Below are 17,401 nucleotides of genomic sequence, written 5' to 3'. Positions count from 1 at the left end.
TCTTAAAGATGGTGAACCCAAAAGTATTTGGATTGTTAGGCCACACTCTAAGATGTCTGAACATCATTGCATTAGATAAAATATCAAATTAAGCCAAATTTACTCTGCAAATGTGACACAGAAGCGCTTCTGAAGTGGCATAAATGCATTTATTCAGTAGTTATATCTATGCTTTGATAAGTCTGGATTTTATGCAAAATTGTGTCTTTATATTGAATTTTGAGCAGGCAAAAAGTTGCATTAAGGTGACCATTTTATAGAAGCACATGCACATTTCACAAAAAGATAAAACTATAGATATAACATTCAAAATGAAGCTCATTTGTGTTTGTCATTAATGGACTGTTCAGCTGACTTCATGCATCACCAACACTAGTTTATCAAATTTAATATCGTACACAGATGGTTCAGAAAAGTTTTGGCTGCATTTGCTTGCAGATGCCAATTGGTTGGATATCTAATGCAGTAATCCAGACATGCTTAAGTGTCCATATTGGGCAAGGCTTTATTTGAGAAGGTCTTTTTGTTTTCTTTCACTCATCTGTCGCTCCCACTCTGTCTTCCTCCTCTCCGTCCTCCAGCAGCTGGTGTGAGAAGAGCAGCTGAACTGATGGAGAAGCAAATGTCTCCCGAGCTCCTATAAATAGGGGAGAGAGGGTAAAATTAGTGGCGTCCACAGTAAATAAGCTGCACTTTATGGGGGTTCTCTGACACCCTATATGGGGTGGGAGCCTCTGGAATCCCGAAGGACACTAGATAAACTGTCTGGAACTAGAGGAGGAAATATGATACTCGCTTGTTTATGATGAGGCATTAGGCTTGGCATCAAACTTCACTGAGATGCCCACAGGGTCATGCTTGTCTAATTGTCATCTAATGACTGTCTAATAATCATCTCCAAATAAAAGAAGGTAAAACATCATTATAATATCCTGTTCCTATTCTCAGAAAGGCAGAGAGGGTTGCTGAGTGTCTATTTTGATAATATTGGTCATTGGTGATATTTTAACCATGATTTCACAGCACTTCTTTACAATAATGCCAGCTAATGAACAAGCTGAAGAAAATACATTGCCATCTTTCTTTTGATGATGATGGTATATTTTAAGGGCTTAATATGGTAACTGCATTGTTCAGTTATATATCAGACTCAAGTAGGAGATTTTCCAAGATTCTCCTCCCCTTGGGAAAGGAAGAAGTTGAAGAGAACACTGTTATCCCAGTGCCACAGACTGACTAAATTTATTTCAGAAAAGCCATGTTTATAGGCTTTACATTCATGCAAACTAAGCCACTTTTTGTCAGTGCAACTGACTTTAAAAAAAATGGACCAATTTATCTTATTTTGCCTGATTTAATAAACTGCAAAAATGTACATTTTTAATAACACCTGGTTTTGCTGTCATCATTTAAAGTAGTCTATAATACCTAAATGTGATCCTGGAGCACAAAACCAGTCTTAAGTCGCACGGATATATTTGTAGCAATAGCCAACCATACATTGTATGGGTCAAAATTATTGATTTTTGATTTTTCTTTTAGGCCAAAAACCATTAGGATATGAAATAAATATCATGTTCCATGAAGATATTTTATGAATGTCCTATTGTAAATATATATATATATATATATATATATATATATATAATAATTTTGATCAGTAATATGCATTTCTAAGGACTTCATTTGAACAACTTTAAAGGCAATTTTCTCAATATTTAGATTTTTTTGCACCCTCAGATTCCAGATTTTCAAATAGTTGTATCTCGGCCAAATATTGTCCTATCCTTACAAATCATACAGCAATGGAAAACTTATTTATTCAGATGTATAAATCTCAGAAATTACCCTTATGACTGGTTTTGTGGTCCAATGAACCACCACAGAAAAATAAGCTATTTTCATTTACATTTATACATTTGTCAAAAACTTTTATCTAAAGCAACTTGTATTACATCCAATGTATAGCTCGAATTCATTGACATTTTCATTTGAGGACTGGTTAAATTGAATGATAAACAATCATAACCCAATGTCATGCCCTTATATTGAGATCTAGTCCACAAACGCCCAGTGTTGGCCTCTGAGCCCACTCTTATGGTGGCCCTGCGCCCGCCCGCCCGCCCGCTCGCTGTGGCTCGGGGTCTGGAGCGCCATATATGGAGCCCCTCTGCTCGACCCACCGACACCCAAATATGGACGAGGATCGGGAAGAATTCCATTCGAATGCACGGGCATTCCTTAATGGTTGTCCGAAGAGCAGGAAAGCAGAGGACGGGTGTATATAAGATGGTACGTGCGCGGGTCACTGTGTAGCAGGCACTTCTGTTTGACTTCGCGACTCTGAGCACAAACAGCCACAGGTAAGTAAACTAGATGAATAAGAACAGCGATTCAGAATTGGAAACTTTACGATGTGAATGGAAGGATTTGACGCTAATGTTTCGCTTTTGACTTTCGCTTTTTTCACTTAAGTTAGGCTATTGCACTGATATCATAGAAAGTTTCTCTGTATAGCCTGTACATTTAATTTAAAAAACAGTGATCTTTAACAATTACATTTTATTTAGCATATGTTTACGATCAGTTGATCATATTGGTGCAAATGGAAATACAAATCGTATTTGACAATAAAAAAATGAACTGTTTTCTTACATCGTTTCATTCAGATTACACTGTGCTATTTAGTAGTGGAAATTTAGGCTAATAAGTTATTAAACCTATTTATAATGTAATAAGTAGTGTAACTATTTCAATTACTTTATTAATGTAACTGATTACTTTGATTAGCCTACTCTGAATTTCTAATGTTTTCAACAGTTAATCATTTTCAAACATGTAAAGCAGGCAGGGTTAATCTTACAGTACTCAACACTGATTACTGTCAGACTCTCAAAATCCTTCATTACTTGAATTAAGATTATAATAATTTAATTTTAAAGCATAGCCACCACAAAATCAGACTTTAGCACCTCTTTTTACTTTAAGATCGTTCTGAGGTAAATACAGATTTGAACTCATAATGAGATATAGCCTAGTTTAATAGCTATAGGCCTATTGTTTTTTAAATCAAATCTTTGCATAGCTATGACAGGAAACACTGCCATCTATCAATGCCTTGGAAAAAAACAGTTAATCTAAAAAATAAAGCAAATACATAAACCCAAGTAGGAAATAAAACAGTTATCAAATAAGCATGTGTCATATTGTCCCAAACTCCTGAAACATTGCTGTTTCATATTTTAGAATGCAATTTATGAAAGAAATCAATTAAATCTGTATGCGGGTGTGTTTGGAAAATAATCAGATGTAACCCCTTTGTAATCGTTAACATTTTCATAACTGTAATTTAATTACACATTACGTAATTTAGTTACATGTAACTAGTTACTACCCAACACTGCTATAATAATCAGTTTGAGTGATAATGATGTTGTCTGGGTTGTAGTGTCCTCATTGACTTTTTCTCATTGACTTTATTTGTAGAACCCATCAAGATGTGTGACGACGACGAGACTACAGCTCTGGTGTGCGACAATGGCTCTGGCCTGGTCAAGGCTGGTTTCGCCGGTGATGACGCCCCCAGGGCCGTCTTCCCTTCCATCGTCGGCCGCCCACGTCACCAGGTACATACAGAGATCCTTACTGGATTTGTATTTGTCATTGAGAGAATGATTGTATGGGTTTCTCTTGGGCTATTCTGATCATGTTGTACTCAATGCTCCCCTTCAGGGTGTGATGGTCGGTATGGGTCAGAAAGACTCCTACGTTGGAGACGAGGCTCAGAGCAAGAGAGGTATCCTGACCCTGAAGTACCCAATCGAGCACGGCATCATCACCAACTGGGACGACATGGAGAAGATCTGGCACCACACCTTCTACAACGAGCTCCGCGTGGCCCCTGAGGAGCACCCAACCCTGCTCACCGAGGCCCCTCTGAACCCCAAAGCTAACCGTGAGAAGATGACCCAGATCATGTTTGAGACCTTCAACGTCCCCGCCATGTACGTGGCCATCCAGGCCGTCCTGTCCCTATATGCTTCTGGCCGTACCACCGGTAAGAAAACATGCCAACATTTATGTAATTACACACAGTGCATTCAAAGCAACTGTAATTATATATTTGTGACCCTGGGCCACAAATCCAGTCATAAGTAGCACGGGTATATTTGTAGCAATAGCCAACAATACATTGTATGGGTCAAAATTATAGATTTTTCTTTTATGCCAAAAATCATTAGGATATTAAGTAAAGATCATGTTCTAAATTTCCTATCGTAAGCATATCAAAATTTAATTTTTGATTAGTAATATGCATTGCTAAGGACTTCATTTAGACAACTTTAAAGGCGATTTTCTCAATATTTAGATTTTTTTTGCATCTTTTGCATCAGATTTGTATCTCAGCCAAATAATGTCCTAGCCTAACAAACCATACATCAATGGAATGCTTATTTATTCAGCTTTCAGGTGATGTATAAATCTCAATTTAAAAAATTGACCCTTATGACTAGTTTTGTGGTCCAGGGTCACATTTGTGACTAATTATGCATTCAAACATGCTTACTGTTAGTTCTTGCTGACTGATGTATTGTTCCCGGCTGTTATTAGGTATTGTGCTGGACTCTGGTGATGGTGTGACCCACAATGTGCCCATCTATGAGGGTTACGCTCTTCCCCACGCCATCATGCGTCTGGACTTGGCTGGTCGCGATCTGACAGACTACCTGATGAAGATCCTGACCGAGCGCGGATACTCTTTCGTCACAACCGGTGTGTACCTGGTCACTTTTTACAGGCATATTTCTAGCATGTGTGAAACAGACCAAATAAACAACTCTTGCTTTGTCGTCCACCACAGCCGAGCGTGAGATTGTCCGTGACATCAAGGAGAAGCTCTGCTACGTCGCACTGGACTTTGAGAATGAGATGGCCACCGCCGCCTCCTCGTCCTCTCTCGAGAAGAGCTACGAGCTTCCCGACGGTCAGGTCATCACCATCGGTAACGAGCGTTTCCGTTGCCCCGAGACCCTGTTCCAGCCTTCCTTCATTGGTATGTTTGAAAACATGTGATATTATCTGTTGTTGTCTTACCTTTTAGTCCTCCAACCATTTATATGCTCTTCTTAAAACACCTGCACAGGTATGGAGTCTGCCGGCATTCACGAAACCGCTTACAACAGCATCATGAAGTGTGATATTGACATCAGAAAGGACCTGTATGCCAACAACGTCCTGTCTGGTGGTACCACAATGTACCCTGGTATTGCTGACCGTATGCAGAAGGAGATCACAGCCCTGGCTCCCAGCACCATGAAGATCAAGGTAATACAGCCTAGAGCAATAAAACTCAAGGTTTTGCTGGGTTGGTTTTTCCATGTTGACTCCACTTATAATGTTATCAAAAATTTTCATATCAAAAACCATCATAATTTAGAAGTAATAAGCTATTTTCTGTCCTGTTTTTGACCTCCCTCACTGCTATGATTGGCTAACACATTGACAGCCTATGTCCTTCACAGATGGATGATGCTGTGATTTAGGTTAAAATGCATGAATATTCAGTACATATCAAACAATCTGTAATAACAGATAAAGCAATAGTGATCACGTAATGAAAGCAGTTACACTCGTGTGTTGCGATATTACTGTCGGATCCAATATATCCAACACTGCATCCTCTTTTAGTTTCAATCTTTCTGAAAATCCCACATCGAATTGTGCTTCGTTTGTTAACTAATCTTTGGTAAAATAAAGTGAACAAAGGACCAAGTTCTTACTGACGGTCTGGATCTTCATTAAAAATAAAGTTCACGCCTTCCTTACGTTGGGATCAGAAGGAAGACAACGCAAACACTGTTTTTCCACAACTTTGCCCTGCACAGCGTCTTGTTGTCTTCGGAGCATCTTTATCGTTTAGTTTCTGCATAGACCTGCGTTTGACGCTCTTGTTTACACTACATGTGTGAATCGGTGGGCAGGGCTAAACAGGCAGCGATGTAGAATCAGACTCTTCTGCGGAGGCAATGCTTAGCCACCTATTACGCCAGAAAAGTGGCATATTCCACAAGCTGTCATTTTGGCAGACTGCCTTCAATATAAGCTGTTTAGACTAATGAGAGAGTTTTGAGTTCTGAAATTTGCAGGATATTTTTTACAGTACAATAACCTCTTATATGTCAAAAGATCAAGAGAATTTTGATGTCTCAGCTCATGACCCCTTTAAAACCGCAGACTGGTTTTCTGAGTAATATTTGATCTCCTCCTCTGTAGATCATTGCTCCCCCTGAGCGCAAGTACTCCGTCTGGATCGGCGGCTCCATCCTGGCCTCCCTGTCCACCTTCCAGCAGATGTGGATCACCAAGCAGGAATACGATGAAGCCGGCCCCAGCATCGTCCACCGCAAGTGCTTCTAAGCGCCTGGCTCACCATCCTATCATTGCTTCCTGCTCAGGAACCAAGTGATGATGCATTGCTCCTGTGGACAGCTTTTCTACAGTCGTCATTTATGCACATCTATGACGTAGGAGCGAGCAGTAAAAGCATAAACTGAGAAAACGTCAAGGCAGAGAAAAATACCAAGCGCTCTCATTGCACACAAATGTATTTATTACTGACTTCCATGGCTTGGTATTTTGGCGAATGCTGTTTGAAATTGAAGGACCCCGCTATCTTAGATTCCAGTGACTCTGACTTACGTTCCACTGTACACCCGGTTCAGTTGATGACCAACACAATTCACACTTCAACAGACAAATAAAACTGAAAATCTATTTTTAAACATGGTACTCGTCAATGAATGTGTCATTTCAGTATACAGTATACTAGGTTTCAGCCCACACTGAGACAGACTAAACAATATTAAGCCAACCTCTCCGATGATTTACAGATGATTAACACAACACAAAGTCTTGTTATGTCTGTAATCTGACAGCTATAAACCATCTGGGCTGTTTAAGTGGTCTCTAATGGAGGATGAATGTGTATGGGACAATTAATGAATCACAGAAGCATTACAGTAGCACTGACAATCTTACAGTTTATACTTTGTATAAAGGAATCATAATCTTTATTAGCTGATACTTTATATCATAACACAGCTGGTGTTATGATATAAAGTATAAGCTAATAAAGATTATATATATATATTATTAGCTTGAATACTAATAATACAATGTAAAGTAGTGAGTGTACAGCTTGTATAACAGTGTAAATTTGCTGTCCCCTCAAAATAACTCAACACACAGCCATTAATGTCTAAACCGCTGGCCTCAAAAGTGAGTACACCCCTAAGTGAAAATGTCCAAATTGGGCCCAATTAGCCAATTTCTCTCCCCGGTGTCATGTGACTCGTTAGTGTTACAAAGTCTCAGGTGTGAATGGGGAGCAGGTGTGTTAAATTTGGTGTTATCGCTCTCACTCTCTCATACTGGTCACTGGAAGTTCAACATGGCACCTCATGGCAAAGAGCTCTCTGAGGATCTGAAAAAAAGAATTGTTGCTCTACATAAAGATGGCGTAGGCTATAAGAAGATTGCCAAGACCCTGAAACTGAGCTGCAGCACGGTGGTCAAGAACATACAGCGGTTTAACAGGACAGGTTCCACTCAGAACAGGCCTCACCATGGTCGACCAAAGAAGTTGAGTGCACATGCTCAGCGTCATATGCAGAGGTTGTGTTTGGGAAATAGACGTATGAGTGCTGCCAGCATTGCTGCAGAGGGTGAAGGGGTGGGGGGTCAGCCTGTCAGTGCTCAGACCATACGCCGCACACTGCATCAAATTGGTCTGCATGACTGTCTTCCCAGAAGGAAGCCTCTTCTAAAGATGATGCACAAGAAAGCCCGCAAACAGTTTGCTGAAGACATGCAGCCCCAGACCATGGTGGTGGGAGTGTCATGGTCTGGGGCTGCATGAGTGCTGCCGGCACTGGGGAGCTACAGTTCATTGAGGGAACCATGAATGCCAACATGTACTGTGACATACTGAAGCAGAGCATGATCTCCTCCCTTCGGAGACTGGGCCGCAGGGCAGTATTCCAACATGATAACGACCCCAAACACACCTCCAAGACGACCACTGCCTTGCTAAAGAAGCTGAGGGTAAAGGTGATGGACTGGCCAAGCATGTCTCCAGACCTAAACCCTATTGAGCATCTGTGGGGCATCCTCAAACAGAAGGTGGAGGTGCGCAAGGTCTCTAACATACACCAGCTCCGTGATGTCGTCATGGAGGAGTGAAAGAGGACTCCAGTGGCAACCTGTGAAGCTCTGGTGAACTCCATGCCCAAGAGGGTTAAGGCAGTGCTGGAAAATAATGGTGGCCACACAAAATATTGACACTTTGGGCCCAATTTGGACATTTTCACTTAGGGGTGTACTCACTTTTGTGGCCGGCGGTTTAGACACTAATGGCTGTGTGTTGAGTTATTTTGAGGGGACGGCAAATTTACACTGTTATACAAGCTGTACACTCACTACTTTACATTGTAGCAAAGTGCATTTCTTCAGTGTTGTCACATGAAAAGATATAATAAAATATTTACAAAAATGTGAGGGTACTCAACTTCTGTGAGATACTGTATAAACCTAAAAGGTATTACAGTACTGATTTAATACTAAGTTACTGAATACTTTTCTTCTTTATATGGTAACTTTTGTGAGCTGTAAAGAAAAATGTTTTTAAACCAAAGTACTATGGTATTACGGTAGTATGGGTAATACTATGACCCTGTAATACCAACAACGTGCCCTTATGAAAATTAACCATGGTTTTACTGCATTATTATTATAGTAAAAGTGTAATAACCATGTTTTTTTGGTTTTTCTGGCATATTGAATTTGTATAGCCACAGTTTTACTACAAATCACCATGGTTAAACTATGGTTAGTGTAGCAAAACCGTAGTTAATTTATGGTTACCATGGTTTAACTATAGTATCTTGTTTTTTTGGTTTTATTTATCATAAAACCATGGTTACTTTTCATAAGGTTACCATACCTCCATAAAATGTTTTGTTGTTGATAAGTACGTCAGTCATTCATGTTAACTTTTAACATGCACACAACACACAGCAGCACAGAGATAAAATCAATATGAGATTCAGCTGAAGGGCAGATTGTACATCCCAAAATTTTCATACCTCATATTTCATATTTGAGTTAAAATATTTTCCTGACAGACAAAGACCTTTTCTGCGCATGCGCTGAGAAAGTTTCATCACTAGTAATGAGAGAAATGTATTATCATAACTGTCACCTGTTACAAATGATATTCTCGCCTTTTCCCATTACAACAATATTAGGAAAACGCTGAAAGACAAACTAACTCCACAAATAATTAACAACTTATATCGACTGGAAGAAAGTAGACGATTATAATCAAATTAGGATCAATTAAACGGTAGATTGGATTGTGCGTGCGTATTTGCGCATCAAGTCCTCAGGCAGTCTAAGTGATGTCGTGCGCATGCGCACTGTAAATCACCAAAGCCGTAATATCAGCGAGGCTTGTTTTTCTACTACGCAGCAGGCGCTCAACAGTGATGGATAGGTGTATTCGGAATTCATAAGGACGTAAGAATAAAAATGTACGTCTAAACGTTAAAGCATAAGGAACGGGAAAGAAAGGAGTGGGTGAGTTTTAAAGCGCTTACATTTATCCGAGTCAGTGTTTACCTACATACTCAGCGCAGGTGAAGACAGACCTGTAAACATAGTGCGCTGCCAACGTAATCAGACGGTTTTCTTCAGCGAATAATATTTCAATGATTTTTACCAGTTTCTTAATAACAATAAATACGATTGCATCTACATTTAATGCAGTGTGTTGTGATAGATTATGATTAGGGATACATGAACGTGCTCGTAAAAACGCGACGGAAGCATCGTCGCAATTTATTAATCATACGATAAACGTGTCTTAAAAACGTCCCAAGAACGTAGGAAATGTCCCTTTAGAAATGTGACATCGGCTTATGTATTATGTAAAGAATATAAATAAATAATGTGGGCACTGGGCTGTAACCTACTCTACCGGAGAACTGGAATAACACAATGCACTTCTCCTCCGTGCACGGTAGGGCTGATTGAAACACTAAAATCATCGCAATCCGTACTATGTACTACTAAGAACAGAGGGACATCAAGTATGCGAGCGTGCATAGACAAGACTGACACATTATTATGTTCATTCCGTAGGTGATTATTTCAGCAGGGCGAAATGTCTTCCAATAACAACATGATGTCCAAGAAGATCCGGACGGAGTACATGAAGAAGTTCAGAGATCCCAAGTGGGAGACGTTCTCCAAATCTTACGAGGACTCTGTGAAATACAGACTGACGCGGAGGCTGATGGAGCAGACACACAGACCGTTATTTGCGGACGGATGGGACAGCGGGTCTGACTCAAGCGGAAGGTCCAGTCCCAAACAGCAGGAGGGGAACGTCTCAAATGCCAAACACTACATATCCTCATCAGAGTCCAAGAACGAGAACGCAGAGGTTCTGAACTCCTCGAAGCCACAGGTGAATGGAGAAGTTCACACGGATACTAGTGCAACCGAGGAAAGCTCACTTCCCTTGGGTACGTTCATATCTTGTAAGCTTCAGTTTGATTGAAACCTGATTTAAATGTTCATTTTTGAGTGAACCACTCATTTTGCTTTTGTCACAGAGAATGGTTACAAAGATGTGACTCCTAACGGGCCATCAGAATCTAATCCAAAACGGCGACAGAGACGTCGGGCGCCCCGTTCAGAGCCATGCTACCCTAATAAGGAGTTGGATAGTGATAAATCTCAACTATCCGTATCAAGAAAACCATCCAGGGCCAAGAGCCAACCACCGGGCAACACCAAGGAGCAGACGTCCAACCGTGAGAACAGACGGTCTTTTATCCGTTGTGACTGGGCAGAAAGGCACATTGAGACCAGGGACAGAAGGACACCAAATATGAGAGCGTCTATGTCCGCTGGAGAGGTGAGGCCTGATAGTAACCGCAGCTTTCTGTATCGAATCTGATATTAGAGGCAATCAAAACTACTCTCATTTTCAGTCCAGATGAAAACATTTTACAGTTTTACATGCAGCCTATCATTACCTCAGATGCAGAAATTTGCCATGAGAACGTCCTGTACCCATACAGCAAAAAAAGTTTTCATATAATTTTTGTAAATATATTTTAAAGTATGTTTTATTATAATACAAATTTTAGAAAAAAATGTAATATATATATTAAAGAAATATATATATTAAAGAAATATGTCACTAGGTATTAAATATATTTTTATAATCAAAAATATTTTATATGTTAAATATATGATTTCTTTTTCAATATATTATTGAATTATGTAGCCATATATTAAAGAAAATTAAAAACTTCAATTTGGCTAGAATTTATATTTTTTATGTATTTATTTTGCTTTTATATATATTTTTATTATTTATTTTTGCTGTATAGATAGTCATTAGTAGAAAGGAATTAATTATCATTTTATTAATCATTTTTTTTATATTTCTGATATTTTTAATATATTTTCTCATATTACATGGACATATATATATATATATATATATATATATATATATATATTTTTTTTTTTTTTTTTTTAAATTTTCATGGTTAATTTTTGGCATTTTTGCCTTTTATTAGGATTAGTAGACTATATTTTGACAGAAAACAAAGTGAGAGAGAGGGGGAACAGGATTGGGAAAGGAACTCGAGCCTGGACTCGAATTCGGGTCACCTAAAGCGCAACGGCTCTATATGTTGGCTCGCTGACATATAAATGATAAATATTTAAAATAGTTCAATATTATTATTCAAATAATATTTTCAAAAGCTGCACTGTATTTTTTTTCGCTGCATGGGTATCCATTAGCAGAAGTGAGCATGAGTGTGTTTTTACCAGATTTGAATAAATGATACAAACAAAGAGGGGAATTTTGAAGAGACTAAACAGCCGTGTACTAATCAGTGGAATGAAGCACTGTGTGACATCTGACTCCACACGTGGAAGCGGTGAATTATTCAGCGTAGAGCAGTGATATCCTGAAGCTACCGTCAGATTACCTTCCTACAAAAGTTTAATAGGTTAAAGAGCCGGATTTCATCAGTGTAGAAAACTTAAATGAGTCGAGTCAGAGATCCTAGAAACAGAATATATCTGAATTCATTTGCAGATTCATCGGGCCGACGTGGGCGTCCAGACACGAAGAGAGGCTAAAAAAGGTGGAAGATCATCAGACCACCGGCGGGCAAGGTCAGCTGACCCGGAGAAGTCTCGGAGATCAGCACTGAGTGTGGCGGACGAGCGCTGGATGACGGAGTACATGCGCTGCTTCTCTGCTCGACTGAGGTAGAGGCTGACCCAGGAGCTGGATTTGATACGAGGCTCCAAGAAAAAGATCCCAAACCAGCACTACAGGACCATTAGAGAAGGCACTGGACAATTGACAACAAAAACTGAATAAAAAGTTAAACGCATTCCTTTAAATTCGATATGAAATGCAGTTATTCATAAAATATTAAAATAAGTCATATTTTTTTGATGCTGGCTACAATCACTTTGTTATGAATGCATTTAAGGACCAAACATTTGAATATTACACCAAAACACATTTGGAATCACAAATACTTAGTTTTAATATTTTCTGTTGGAATTTAATGGTCATTTTATTTTCAGTGTTTGGTGGTTATTAGAAGGTTTCAGATCTTCTGTTCTGACTTTTAACACGGGCTGCTGGGATTTAACAATCAAAATTCATTTCTGAGAGGACCAAACAGTTATTGTTTCTGACTCGGATGATTGTTTATTCTATCTTTCCAGAATGTTACTCTAGACGCTCCAGCCTGCCTGTCATTATAATGCCAGCTGTAAAACTCACTGTTCTTTTGAATGTGATTGACTGATGTTTGGTTTGTTTTAATTGATCACATGGTCAATGGATTTGTGTTTGAGAGGCCGTGTTAGAAGTGCAGTGCTGTGCAAGTCGTGAAATGTTTTCTAAAAAAGTGTATTTTCCTCACCGATCACCAATAGTCATCATTTTAATCACTTTTTGCACAAAGATGTCAAGTAATTAATATTTTTAGATGGAAAAATAATTGAGGGCTAGTCGAAGGCCATCATTTGATTCTTGTGAATGTGATCATTCATTATGCATTGAGTTATTTATCAGAGCACAGATTTGGTATGAAAATTCATATTTGCTCACATGTATATATTTTGCTTTTCTGTGATATTTACAATGCATCAGCACTGATCGTGTCATAGACACTTTGAATGAGCCGTGACGCTTTACTTGAACCTACATGGTTCGCTGGGGGACATTTCCTCTGCTCTTTATCTTAATAACTGATTGCCTGTTATCTGGACTTATTTATTTATTCATTCAGTTATTCACTTGCTTATGATTTCATAAAAGGAAACTCATTCTGTTTAAGGCTTTTGACGCTGATGTTCTTGAATGAAGCATATGAAATATGCTAACTTGTTGAATTTCTTCAGCAATGTTTACATTTTGACCACTGTATTTGTACATGAGAACATGCACAGGTAGATATATTTTCATCTGCAGAACAGAAATACTCCTAATGCATTGCAGTGAATAAACTATGTTTGAGTAACATCATGTCTCTTCAATATTATGTTCATAAATCACAATATCACACAAAGCAATATGTTAAACATCAGTGTAACTTACTTTAAAGGTATGAATAAACATCTTTTATGTTTTTTAATGACATTTACATCCATAATACTTTGTGTCATTTAATTAATTTTGTATTGTATAGTTTGTAAATGTGCATTTTGTTTTATCAAATAATACAGTGGGGTCCAAAAGTCTAAATGCACTATAGTGACAATGTTATTTTGTGTTCTTTTCTGATTTAATATAGTTATTTTCATAATTTAAAATTAGTTTAGAACAAAAATTTTACATTTATTTTAAATCATTTTAAAATCCTAAAGGATTCCAATATGAAAATTGTACAGGATTCTATAATTAGAATTTCAAAGTCCAGAATCATATTTTGGAACAATTCCTATAAGATTCCTACAGGACTTAATGACACAAAGGATTTTGTTCCTATCCTGTTCATTTTCTTTGCAGCAGCTTGCTTTCTGAGACAATTTACATTAAAGAGAATGATTTAAACAGGATGCCAATGGATCCCAGTTACAAAAAAAAAAAAACATTCTCAGGAATCTCAAGTCCTGTAAGAATCTCATTGGACTGGCTCCAAATTATGATAGAAATTCTAATTAGAACAATGTACTTTTTGGAATCCTTTTTTTAATTATTATTTTTTTTTTACAAGGGAACTAAAATAATTAAATGCTTCTAATCAATTTGACATTTCCAAACCTTAAAACATTTATTTCCAATGTGGTCTTTTGGACCCCGTTGTGTGTGTCTAATGTTAACTATGTCAACACTCTAACTGTTTTTCTTAATGGAGCTTCTAAGAGTATCCAGCTATTTGCACATATGCCACAAACTGTCAGGCATCTGCAGCACGGTCCAAATCATCTCGCCACCTCTGAGGCCAGCTGAGGTTTAGTCTGGACCTGCTGACGGACAGCAGACGACCCAGAGGTCTGAATCATGCCATGATGTAGTGTATGTCTTTGTTTTCAATTCCCCGTTAAACAGCGTGATCAGAAGTGCTGACGTGCCATTGTGATCTGTTTATCCCGCACTATAAATAGACACCTGCTAAAAGTCTAATCTCACCAACAGCTGCACGTCTGTGAGATATAGAGAACAGAAAACCAATGTGTGTGTGTGTGTGTGTAGGAGATGTGCCAGAAAGTGTGTAGAGTTCTGTTTTACTGGTATAATGTGTCTAAACAAACATTTGCTGCTAGTTTTCTCATCTAAGGCTGGTTAATCTGTGCCGGCTGCGTTTGGTAAAGGCTCTGAGTGCTCAGAGGTATGAAACTTTAGACACTCGTGTTACACTTGCGCACCTCCTTCAGCTCCTTCCCGTTACTCAGCAGACCCTGGGAGACGCTGATGAAGACCATTAACCAGAGGAGCAGCTGTAACACACCTGTCCACATTGATCTTCAGCACCCTGCAGAAGCTTCTGATGACCACTGAACTTTATAAGAGAGCAGACTGTGAAAGATAGCACACAAATACATCTCGATAATGTCTGTTAAAGAGCGCTTCATCTGGAAACCATCTGTTGTGTTGCTACAAACATCTATTTAGATTTATATATTTACTATACATATCTATATCTATATTTAGATGTATAACTGTATTTATATAACTAAACACTTATAACTATAAACATCTTTGGAAAGGAGTTTTACATAGCCTACATTCAAAATCAAAACATCTTAAAACCATTTTCTGAGTTTTTGACAGAAAACGCCTTGAAAACGCTTATACAAGATGAGCAAACACTCTAAAAAATACATCTTACTGAACTAAAAGTTACTATAATACTATAAACGAGGTAAAATAAGTAGATGTTGTTAACAAGTTCCTTAAGACAACAACTAGCTAACTACCGATTATATGAGTTTACCTGTCGAAAAACCGTTAGCAGCCGTTTTAGCAAACATAACCGTCAGGGGCCACTTCAAAAAGTATCATTTATGCTTTAAAAAAACGTGCATGTCTCTTCAAGTGAGATAACATAGGCCTACACCACATATTTTAAGATCCGTTCACACCAAGGACGATTATACATAGGCTAACTACGCTAACGATTGTCCACACCAACGGACTATATGGTCAGTTTATTATTAGCGCGCACTGTCGCTTTAAATGCTCGCGGTCAAAATTCAAATACAAAATTGTCCTTATTTCTATTTTAGGTTTTAGAATGAGCTAAACAGAATTATTTTGGACACCGTAAAACCACTTTAGAGTACTTTTACTGTGCAAAGTGCTATACGAATAGATTTTAATTTAACTGAATGAATGACTCAGTATAATTATGACTCAAATGAATCAGTGAGTCGTTGTTTTGAATCGTTTTGTTAATGAGCTAACTGACCGATCTGAGCGTTTCTGTCGAGCACATCAGCAGCACGCGACAGTCACGTGTCTTATATGACATCACAGGCAGTGTTGGGGAAAGTTACTTTTAAAAGTAATGCATTACAATATTGCGTTACTCCCTAAAAAAGTAACTAATTGTGTTAGTTACTTTTTATGGAAAATAATGCGTTACAGTACTTTTTCTCATCTGGGCTTTGCTTGCTAATTAGTTTTTAAAATAAAAATGTCTATTTTTGGAAAATGTTAAAGCCCTTTCACACAAAAAGTGAAATGAATAAGCCTCAGTCATTCTGGATTGCATGAAGCATAGAAGGCAGGAGAAGAAAGTTCAACACTCTTCAGCAATAAAAAAAAGAAAGAAAGAAAGAAAAACAAATGTCATGTTTATCATTAGTCATTTTTGCTTATTAATATGGTTGAATTGGATCATCGAAGGTCGGCAGCAAAGATATTGGTTAATAAAATGGGATTTAATGCATAAAATACGTGTTATTTAATACATTTAATTATTGCAGGTTTACATTGCACTGTTTTAATTTATTTTGAGGAATACTGAATCTGTTTTTGTGCAAGTGAGATGAGTACATGCATGTTCACATTTAGTCTAGAACTACAGTAACATCATGTTTAGACAGCGCACACAACGCCAAGCTTACTCATGATTTCTCTCAACATGGGGATGGAAGAGCTGTCAATAAATGGGAAACCATTTGAAAAAATAACTCAGATATTATATTGTGTATTAAAAAGTAATGCTCTGCTTTACTAGTTACTTGAAAAAAGTAATCTGATTACGTATCTCGCGTTCCTTGTAATGCGTTACCCCCAAAACTGATCATAGGAGTCGCAGACACAAAAAACTTTTAGTCCTACTAGTGTCCAAACTAATAAAAAATGAACAAGAACAAAATGACTAAAACCAAAATTAATTTTGCTAATTTAATACAGAAACTAAACACAAAACAAACACTAATTCAAGATTTTAATAAATACTACAACAGTAGCCTTAGCCTATATATATATTTATATAAAAAACTCTAATGTAATTAACATGAATATATTTTCATGTTTCATGTTCAATAAATTCATGCATAACAGGGTTAAAGAAACTAGTGCAAGAACTTTTCAAGCTAAACATTTGACAAAATAAAGTTTATGTTTGAAAGGGTAAACCAACAGATGTAGCATTAAAATTAATAACGGTATGTATTGTGCCACTTTGTGTGGATATGCAAGGACACCTGTGTGAACGTGAGGAGAACTGTCTTCGTACATCTACTAAAAACCACCAAACGCCAGCTGAATAAGCACTGAGCAAATCTGAAGATAGTGAAGAAAAGAGGATCATGCAGCATTTGCAACATGCTGATACAC

The 17,401-nt window shown here is 37.9% G+C and overlaps 2 protein-coding genes and 1 long non-coding RNA gene across 6 annotated transcripts; 2 read left to right on the top strand and 1 right to left on the bottom strand.

Annotated features, from left to right (window-relative positions):
• Positions 1-38: 38 nt before the first annotated feature.
• On the bottom strand, positions 39-15,804 carry LOC131552445 (uncharacterized). 2 transcript variants are annotated; one of them, XR_009273983.1, is made up of 3 exons: positions 15,549-15,804; positions 14,980-15,130; positions 39-637 (listed from the first exon to the last, which is right to left on the bottom strand). It is a non-coding gene; the product is annotated as an uncharacterized LOC131552445 (long non-coding RNA). The 2 variants fall into 2 exon arrangements; XR_009273977.1 differs by having other exon boundaries at positions 14,980-15,113.
• Positions 2,211-6,782, top strand: acta1a (actin alpha 1, skeletal muscle a). Its single transcript, XM_058790978.1, has 7 exons — positions 2,211-2,363; positions 3,487-3,626; positions 3,733-4,057; positions 4,612-4,773; positions 4,862-5,053; positions 5,144-5,325; positions 6,274-6,782. The coding sequence occupies exons 2-7, from the start codon at positions 3,498-3,500 to the stop codon at positions 6,415-6,417; spliced, it is 1,134 nt and encodes a 377-aa protein (XP_058646961.1). The 5' UTR covers positions 2,211-2,363; positions 3,487-3,497; the 3' UTR covers positions 6,418-6,782.
• ccsapa (centriole, cilia and spindle-associated protein a) lies at positions 9,432-13,766 on the top strand. 3 transcript variants are annotated; one of them, XM_058792599.1, is made up of 4 exons: positions 9,432-9,636; positions 10,201-10,586; positions 10,677-10,981; positions 12,185-13,765. In XM_058792599.1, the coding sequence occupies exons 2-4, from the start codon at positions 10,223-10,225 to the stop codon at positions 12,362-12,364; spliced, it is 849 nt and encodes a 282-aa protein (XP_058648582.1). In that variant the 5' UTR covers positions 9,432-9,636; positions 10,201-10,222; the 3' UTR covers positions 12,365-13,765. The 3 variants fall into 3 exon arrangements, with proteins under 3 accessions (XP_058648582.1, XP_058648612.1, XP_058648688.1); XM_058792629.1 differs by having other exon boundaries at positions 9,434-9,590; positions 12,185-13,766; XM_058792705.1 differs by lacking the exon at positions 9,432-9,636 and adding an exon at positions 9,712-10,078 and having other exon boundaries at positions 12,185-13,766.
• Positions 15,805-17,401: the final 1,597 nt, after the last annotated feature.

Source organism: Onychostoma macrolepis, chromosome 01 (assembly GCF_012432095.1).
Source record: "Onychostoma macrolepis isolate SWU-2019 chromosome 01, ASM1243209v1, whole genome shotgun sequence".
Lineage (NCBI taxonomy): Eukaryota > Metazoa > Chordata > Actinopteri > Cypriniformes > Cyprinidae > Onychostoma > Onychostoma macrolepis.
Note: the sequence above shows the minus strand (reverse complement) of the source record. Positions and strands in the feature narration are given on the sequence as shown.

Bases quoted from the DNA above. Each gene is read 5' to 3' on its own strand.
- acta1a (XM_058790978.1), top strand. From the start codon at position 3,498: ATGTGTGACGACGACGAGACTACAGCTCTGGTGTGCGACAATGGCTCT. The intron at 4,058-4,611 runs GTAAGAAAACAT...GGCTGTTATTAG, and splicing joins TGCTTCTGGCCGTACCACCG to GTATTGTGCTGGACTCTGGT. The intron at 4,774-4,861 runs GTGTGTACCTGG...CGTCCACCACAG, and splicing joins ATACTCTTTCGTCACAACCG to CCGAGCGTGAGATTGTCCGT.
- ccsapa (XM_058792629.1), top strand. From the start codon at position 10,223: ATGTCTTCCAATAACAACATGATGTCCAAGAAGATCCGGACGGAGTAC. The intron at 10,587-10,676 runs GTACGTTCATAT...CTTTTGTCACAG, and splicing joins GGAAAGCTCACTTCCCTTGG to AGAATGGTTACAAAGATGTG. The intron at 10,982-12,184 runs GTGAGGCCTGAT...ATTCATTTGCAG, and splicing joins CGTCTATGTCCGCTGGAGAG to ATTCATCGGGCCGACGTGGG.